At 35.2% G+C, this 8,486-nt stretch overlaps 1 protein-coding gene across 1 annotated transcript; it reads right to left on the reverse strand.

Annotated features, from left to right (window-relative positions):
- Window positions 1-430: 430 nt before the first annotated feature.
- On the reverse strand, window positions 431-7,697 carry FGB (fibrinogen beta chain). Its single transcript, XM_026041690.1, has 8 exons — window positions 7,578-7,697; window positions 5,690-5,893; window positions 4,354-4,537; window positions 3,553-3,780; window positions 2,894-3,007; window positions 2,296-2,418; window positions 1,827-2,112; window positions 431-1,038 (listed from the first exon to the last, which is right to left on the reverse strand). The coding sequence occupies exons 1-8, from the start codon at window positions 7,689-7,691 to the stop codon at window positions 810-812; spliced, it is 1,482 nt and encodes a 493-aa protein (XP_025897475.1). The 5' UTR covers window positions 7,692-7,697; the 3' UTR covers window positions 431-809.
- Between the last annotated feature and the right edge of the window lie 789 nt (window positions 7,698-8,486).

Raw genomic sequence — 8,486 nt, forward strand, 5'->3', positions numbered from 1 at the left:
TCCTTCAAACAAAAATTATCTTATGATTGGAGTCACTAATTGGTGTAGTCCCACAATAGCAATCGTGTGGAAGACATACCAGCCAGGTATTCTAATACTGTGTTTTATTCAATGATAAAAGGCAATGAGAAGGGGAAAGGGATAAGATGAGGCAAACTAATTAGCCAGCCCCCATTGGTTCCAGCATTTAGGGTCTGAAGCAACTGGTGACCTGATTTATTTTAGATTATATATATATATATATATATATATTTTGCTTTATTCCTCCTCAACTTGTTACATAGGTAGTTAGCATAATTTTTGAGCTAAAAGGAAGAGACAATCCCTCACTGTGTATAGTGTGGCTGCTTCCACCCACATAATGCATAAAAGATCAGAAAATATATGAAGAAAACTTTAAGATGTTGTTTATTTTTTTTTAGAAAACATGTTCAAAATAGTTCTTTCTCTCTTCAGATGCAGTATGGAACTTCTTTGCAAAACAATGAAATGGGTATTTTATCATCAGTGTTATTCTGTACTAACAGTTGCTAATTGCTTCTGTTTTGGGTACAAATGAAAAGTTGYACAAAATATATCTGTGGTTTATTTTGACAGGTCATAATTTGATCTATAGTTGACATAGCTTTTAGCTTTCCATCGCTATGTGCTCATACTTTTTGTCATATTTTGTCATCACAACACGCTCATACGTACATTTTGTCATCTTTAGTTCTCATACAGAAATACAAACTGAATATCATGTCTGTAAAGTTAACCAGACACAAATATGAAAAGAAAATCTGCGATTCTGTACATTTTGAAAATGGTTAATGTGGAAAGTACGGTCTGATTTTCATGCTCATCTTCTTCATGGAGTACCATGACCCCTTCCAGTTCATCCACACAACACCATCATCTGTACCATGCTTTGTCATGTCCCAGCTGTAGCTCCCTCCCCAGTAGTATCTGCCATTGGGGTTGGCTGAATGGCAGCGGTTGTACCACCACCCGCCACCGTCTTGCTTGGAGCACTGCTTTTTGGGATCTGTAGTTACCCTGTGAGGGGAGAAAGGAAGAGTTAGCAACAAAGTGAAACACAAGTTCAACGAAGTTCATACTCATGTCCCTGTACTGATATTTTTTCACAACAAGTACTTAAAATTCTCTCTGAAATTTCTGTAAAAGACTGTCTCTCACAAATTTATGCACTTCCACTTCCTGTGCAGTTGGAAAGTGAAGTTTCCAAGAAAAACAAGTACAATCTTAGCCACATTTCTTTTGAAATGCTATTTCAGTCTAGCAGCTGATAACTACAATTATTTCCAGCTGATAAAGGTAATTGGAATAGCACTGCAATTTAAGCATGTAAAAGAATATTAATTGTATGTCTTTCTCAGTCCAAACAATTTCTTCATTAGTAAATATGCAATTGACAAGTCTTAAAAATTAAGTACATATAGTAGATATGGAGCTACATARATATAGCACTAACTTACATACTTAACAACTGAACTCCTGTTTTCTGAATAGGTACAATTTTATGTTTTAAATAAGATGTGTTATCTATGTTTCATTAGAACCCATTACTATATTACTGGAGTTATTAACAATATTTCTACTGAGACATGGCTGTGGTCCTCAGCACTGCTAGCATTAGTCTCTGAGAATATTTGCCATATTTGTCCATTTGTCTATAATAAGACAATTTATATTATATTTTAATATACCATAATATTCTGTGAAAGCTAACAGAAAATAAGCAAAATACTCTATATCTAGCTCTATTTTAAGCAGGGAGACGTACAATTCAATAATTTTAAGAAATAGCTTACGCAAATACATACCATCCGTCATTGTCTCTGTCATAAGTACTGAAGAACATGCCATTGTGAATTGTCATTGTCCTGTTTTCTCCATGCAGCTGTGATGCTCCTTCCATTAGAGCATTGCCTGCATTGCCTTTGTAGTTACTAACTGAAAGCTGATACTTGTTGCCTTCATTCTGTATGGTGAAACCTCCGTAATGAGCTGAAACTTTATCGCCATTCCAGTCTTCCATTTCAATTAAAACTTCAGTGGGCCCTATTTTGGTAAATTGGCTGATTTTGTCATTTCCAAGCCAATATTCACCTGAAAACAAAAGAAGAGAACTCTAAGAAATCAATTTCATAATGTAGTCCAAGGTGGTTTGTGATTTACCTATACGTCTGCTAAACGGGACTAGTTAGTTTTAAAAAGCCAAAGCRCTTCAAGAAACATGAGAAAATAGTTTTAGTGACAAGAACTCTTTATATTTTATGTTGAGAGGTTTACCTGGTGTATCACAGTAGTTCTTCCCTCCACTCTTGGCAACATTTCCGAAACCCTTCTTATACGAATCCCATATTCTCCCAAAGTTAACGCTGCCGTCTTGGCGGTTCTGAATCAGTGTCCATCCTGCAGGAACAGCAGTATTTAGATTAAACTGGTACTAAAAAAGGAACACAAAATGTTAAGATAAAGCCCTTCTCCTGTTTTTATCTCCAGATGAGCTTAACTTGCTTTATGAGTAAAGGCAGAAAAATCAGAACTTGAAGGAATGTCCTAATTTGATGTCCAGCGCACAGCAGCAGAGTAAGAAATGAGCCATCTCCTCTATGTCTGCCCAGACTTTACCCACTCTAATTATAACAAGATGCATTTTTGTCTACCTATCCCTTTCCCAACAATTTATTTCCAGAGTCACAGAAGAAATATCCTACTGTGCATCTGAAGATGACCTGCAATTTTAACTAGTTAGATAGACTTCACTCTTGAGTAATTAAAAAAACTATCTCCATATTGGTTTGCATAAATGGCAATTACTAGTACAAATKACTTTGTAACATTCATATTAATTAATATTTTGACAACATGATTATTTGACACCCACCTCCACCTTCCGTCTCCATATCACAGTATACTCTATATGGTTTGGTGAAAACATCAGGCTGGATGAGGTACATTTCAGATGTCTCACCTCCCTTTCTGAAAATATCTTCACATTCTGCAATTGTAAAGAAAAGTGTTACTGAAAAAGCTCTGAACTCTGCTTCAATGATATTCTTATCTTTCTTTGCTGATTATATGTGAACAGATATATCTACTCCTATCTCCACGTTGACGTTTTCATGATACGTCACATTAAGGAATCATTTAAGAAAGAATAGTATATTTGTATTGATCTACTTTTCCAGAAAATCCTTTCTAAAAGCCGAAGAATCTCATTTTGAAAATGACTTTTTCAGTTATACAGGCTAATGAAGAAAAAACCTATTATGGCACAAATATAATAACAAATATATCACCTACACCTTGCAAAGTCATTCAACCACAATTTGCAAAAGTTGCTGCTGATCACTGTTGAACACAGATACAAGATAAAATGATAGTTGTTCCGACTAACAAACAAAAGATTTGCCATGTTGGATCCCTAGCCATCTTTTCTGCTATCCTAATTGATGTCACAAATTTTCATGCAAATTAAGTGCTGTATCTATCACCTGGTACAGTGATGTAAAAGTAAGATGTTTTTATAGCTAAATGAGGTACCTTTGCCTGACACCACCGGGATGTTACAGGAAACAACACAAGGAGAACGGCAGTAGTCCATTTGGGTTGCAATGGCATTTTCCAGTTTTTGTATCTTTTTGTGTAAAGAATCCACAACTGCACGAAGGACCCTGAGACTTGACGGGATGTTATTGTCTAGATTATCCTTTATGTAATTATAGTGTGTTTCCACTTCTTCATTAAACTCAGAAAGTAAACCATCATTGTCTAGAAAAGTAGATTGATAAAAAACATATCATTTTTAAGCATGTTTTCCAAATGTGAAATAATGAAATATAGGCTGTAAGCACAATCTGAGAAGTCATTTCTTTCCTTACCACTGAAATCCATGTCTTTTCCTAGCTTTTCTTGTTTCTGCAACATGCAAAGACTCTTGGAAAAGAGTCACATGTCTTTGTGAGCTATTAGATTTATCAGTATTGCTATATTYTTCCAAAGAACTCCAATAAAGCTTCTTTCTAGGAAGCCAGGGTATCAAGCCAGCAGSTGGATATAAAGGAACTGTATATATATATGGGAGAACAGGTAAAACAAAAATAGTCTGCTTACATTTCCAGTACTCATATGAATATTACCTCAATGTGAGATCCATTTCTTTTCCTCCCTCAGAATATATATATATTTAAGATTTAGGATGACATAGTCATAGAAATCTAGTTTGTTATATGGTTGCTCTATTGTATCCTTAAATTTTTTAARAAGTCCCTTTAAAAAGTAATGATAACAATGTCAATATAATTGCAATACTGCTCACATTAGCGACTCATGAGAATAACATACCTTTTCTTTGTTTTTGTCTCTTTGCCAATTTATCATCTAAAATATTCACATATTCATAGAAAGTTGTGGTGCTGTCAGAGAATTTGTTCACTTTGTCTTTCAGATCACGAACAACTGATTTCACATTTTTTTCCTGTTTTACTAGTACAGTTTGCAATTCGCACCCAGTTGGGCATAACACTCCCTTAAAAAAGAAATAAAAAGGATTGTRAATAAAAGGCAAGCTAAAAAGATAAGATTCTTATCCCAGCAATGTATGGCTATACCATTGAAAACATAGATTAATCAGCAATGAGAAATCAAATATTTAATCCCCTAAATAAGAACTTAATCAACTTGTAGAAAGAAACYGTATTTGGAAGTGCAGAAAGCTGCCTTGAGTTCCCCAGGAGGATTCCTTTGTTGAAAATTCTTTGGAAAGGGCCTCTCTGCACTTCGATCCACTATTTGCTTTTCACTTGCTRTGCAGTTAAATGTTCACAACTAATCCACCTGAACTATGACCAAAGCCTGCCAGGAATTTCCTGGTGCCTGTGGATGTACCCCCTTCCTCTTTCAATACCCTCTTTCTCTTTCGATAATCTCAGAGAAAAGAATCAACCATGCTCTGTACACCTTGGTTATATATACATCCTTCATAAAGAATAGCTAGGAACATTTCCTTAAAAAATGATCAAAACTGAGCACTGTTTCTTCAGTATTAAGCATTGTTTCATGATAGATACGKGTCACAAATAAAAAGGTTAGAAATTTTGAAGTCTCATAAGACCCAAAATTCTCAAATGGGATGGAATTCTAACATAATCAGGCATTAACTAAACTTTAACAGAATTCATGTTGAAATAATATGCTTTTAGAAACTAAGATGCCTTTCAGCATGGTTACATTTTCTGGCAAACAGCAGAACTGAGCTAGTATGGTAAACTGCTGCAAGTTACCATAAGATCTCAGGATATTTGCATGCTTTTCTATAGAAGTTAAGACAGTGGAGGAGGATGGACTATAATTTTAATTCGAAATAAATTTTAGGGWATTGGAGAGTTTTCCTTAGTCCCTATGGTGCCTTGAGATCACCTGAAATTCAAGCTAGCTTTTCTGCAGAGCTGTKTCCTATCTTTCTTAATAGTTATGCAAAGCAAAGTGCAGGCCAATGCACAGATGCTTTCTTTCATCATYTAAGGCTCAAATGCCATCACCTCTTATTCCATACGGGTTTCCTGACTCTGTGATTAACCCCATGTGCTCTATGGAATTACTCCTCTTAATCAAGTCCTTATCAAGTCCAGGCTATTATTAGTGGCATCCATTCACATTTCCAACAAAACGAGGAACCTACCAGCTCATCCAAAGGATGCTTGCAGCCACCTGCATCAGGATAAACGATGGGACCTCTCTGCTCGCCTGTCTTGGGTCGCTTTGGTGGCCGGGGCTGATACCCGCCCCCACTGATGGGAGGTGCCACCGGTCTCAGCGTTGGGGCCGCTTCCCACCGCTTGTCCACAGGCCTGTGGCCTCGCGGGCCCAGCTCAGTGGCGTCTTCCTACAAAAGCCAGAGGGAAAGAAAGCTCTCTGAATTTGGGATCACTATTATTAAACGCAATGTATGAGATGAAGGTAACCATTCGGCATTTGTGATATCTTGAACAACAAAGGAAATCAAAACAAAGGGTATCTACCCAATGAAAGTAAAAAAGAAATATTGCCAATACTATGCTGACGTGATATAAAAATGACTGTACTGTCTTCTTCTCCAACTCACACAGTTAAATCTAGCCAAATGAAAAAATGTTCAAAGCAAATCCAACCACATTTCTAAAGTTCATTCTGATCAAAGATTAAAGCTCAGGTAGTTGAAAGTCACGACATATCATGAAACTTGAAGCAGTAGGATTAAAAAGAAATTAGACATTCATGGGAGTAAGATAAATATAATGATATTATCAGTGATATTATAAAGGTCTCAGAAAGTTGAATACATCTTCGGATGTCAGGCTATAAGCTAGCTATAAATGCCAGAATTAGTAAAATTATTTACTAGCGTCTTTCATATTGAGTTTCTCAACTTTATCCAATGCACATACTCCTCATCATTGTCAGAAATAGGAACTACAGCAGCTCCTGGTGCCCTGCACTGCAGGATGCATTTTGACAGCAATATTTATAAGCTATGTTTCCTAAAGTGAATTCTACTTCTGTGAATTTTCATTTTTTTGATAAACAAAAGCATCATCTTAACAATTTTATTTATTTGAAAAACTTTAATCTTAAGAATCAATCTCAAGATCTGGTAGGCTGAGCAAGGAAAATAGGTCTTGTCCCTAAGCATTTGTTCGAACTAAACCACTTGAATTAATATTAGTTCGAACAACCGCATCAAAATCTACCAGCTCCAGTCCCACTGAGGCATAGCTACAAACAAAAAACACTTGTAAATATCCAACATCGAAACCTTAAAATAATTTCAAAAGTAGGCAGCATGCAAATCACAAAATTGCTGAAAATGATTTGGTATAATAGAATTATTGGTATTCAATGCAAAACAAACACTTATATTATAAACAGAAAGTAGTATTATTTTTGATTTTCCTGACCTCCTCCATTTGAAAATTTAGGATTTTCAAAATATATTAAAATTACAAACTTGAGAATCTAAATCAAACCTCAAATAAAATATTTTACTTAAAATTAAATAGAGGTTAAATTGTTATTTTAGATCCTTATTCTTTGTCTTTTTATTTAGTAATTCGTATCCCCCCTCTTTCAAACATAAAGCTATATGATCTAGTAGCAAGTTCACTTTTAATGTCTACTAAATTCATTGAATTCTTTTTGCTGCCTTTGACATAAGACACTATTAGTTATACACTTTTCCTCTCTTGCCCAAGACAAATTTATTTCTGTAACATTGCTAAATACATATTCTTAAATTGATTTAGCTAAATAACTAATCTTACCAACTTATAATCTTCATTCCCTACAAAGAAAGAAAGGAAATAGAAAATATATCTGGAAACAAAGAGAAAAAATTATTTGTCATTACATATACATGAAAAAAATATAAAGGCTATTTCTTGGAGCACAGACGGAACAAGAACATGCACTGCTTTTTTTCCCCCATAGTTTCCAACTTAACTAACTTATAGAAACTGACCATGCACACAGTTAAACATAATTAATTATTTTTACTGATATTAGTATTAATGAATTACTATCGGTATCACAACCTCTTCATCATAGTCGGTCGACACCTGGGATTTAACCGTAGAGACGCAGAGCAGGAATAGCAGGAACAGTTTCATGGTGCCAACTGGCTTGAGCAGCTCAGTGAACTTCCCCATCAGCGGCTCTGACAGTGAGAGCGCCTCTGTGCTCAAATATATACGAGCCCAAACTCCCACCTTGGTGATGATAGGGCCAAACCTTTGCAGAAGTCACCATCTTTCTGTTAACATTTAACTTTTCTCTCCGCTGTGTGCTGGAACACATTTGCTATTGAGCAATGTCTCTGGACAAGTCTTATCTACATGCCCCAGAGACTCTTGCTGCTGGCATCAAATAAATATTTAAATCCTTAAAAGTACCTCCTGTTCAGATTACACAAGTTACCTATCTTCTCAAAAATCACAAGTCTTTTAAAACAGTTGTAAAGGTGAACGTCCAAAAAATAGAATGACAAATGTCACAGATTTTGATGCCTCCTTTCTTATTTTCTTCCCACTGAAAATTAARATGTTTCAGAAATATTATATTAAATATGAAATATTACATTAAATATTACTTGGTACAAAATGTTAAATTCTTCTAAACTGGTCTGATGGAACCTGGACAGATATGCAAGCCTCAGTCTCTTTTAAGTCCTGTAAAGCAAAACAAACTGGTTTTCCTCAGGAAGAATCTTTAGTAGCTTCTACTTTATATTGCACACTAATATACTGCTTTCCCCTATGTAGTAGAAAAACTACTTCTGTAATAATCATTATTTAAATATGTTTAATGATCTTTTAAATGAATATGATGTCAAGTTATTTGCAATCCTAGCAGTGAAATTAAATACGCTTTCCAACGCTTTTTATGAATGTGGCATATTGCTGCACGGTTTTAACATTTCATTGTTGGCATAACCTGCGCTTTTT

This window comes from Nothoprocta perdicaria, unplaced genomic scaffold (assembly GCF_003342845.1).
Source record: "Nothoprocta perdicaria isolate Ctin4 unplaced genomic scaffold, notPer1 scaffold_29, whole genome shotgun sequence".
Lineage (NCBI taxonomy): Eukaryota > Metazoa > Chordata > Aves > Tinamiformes > Tinamidae > Nothoprocta > Nothoprocta perdicaria.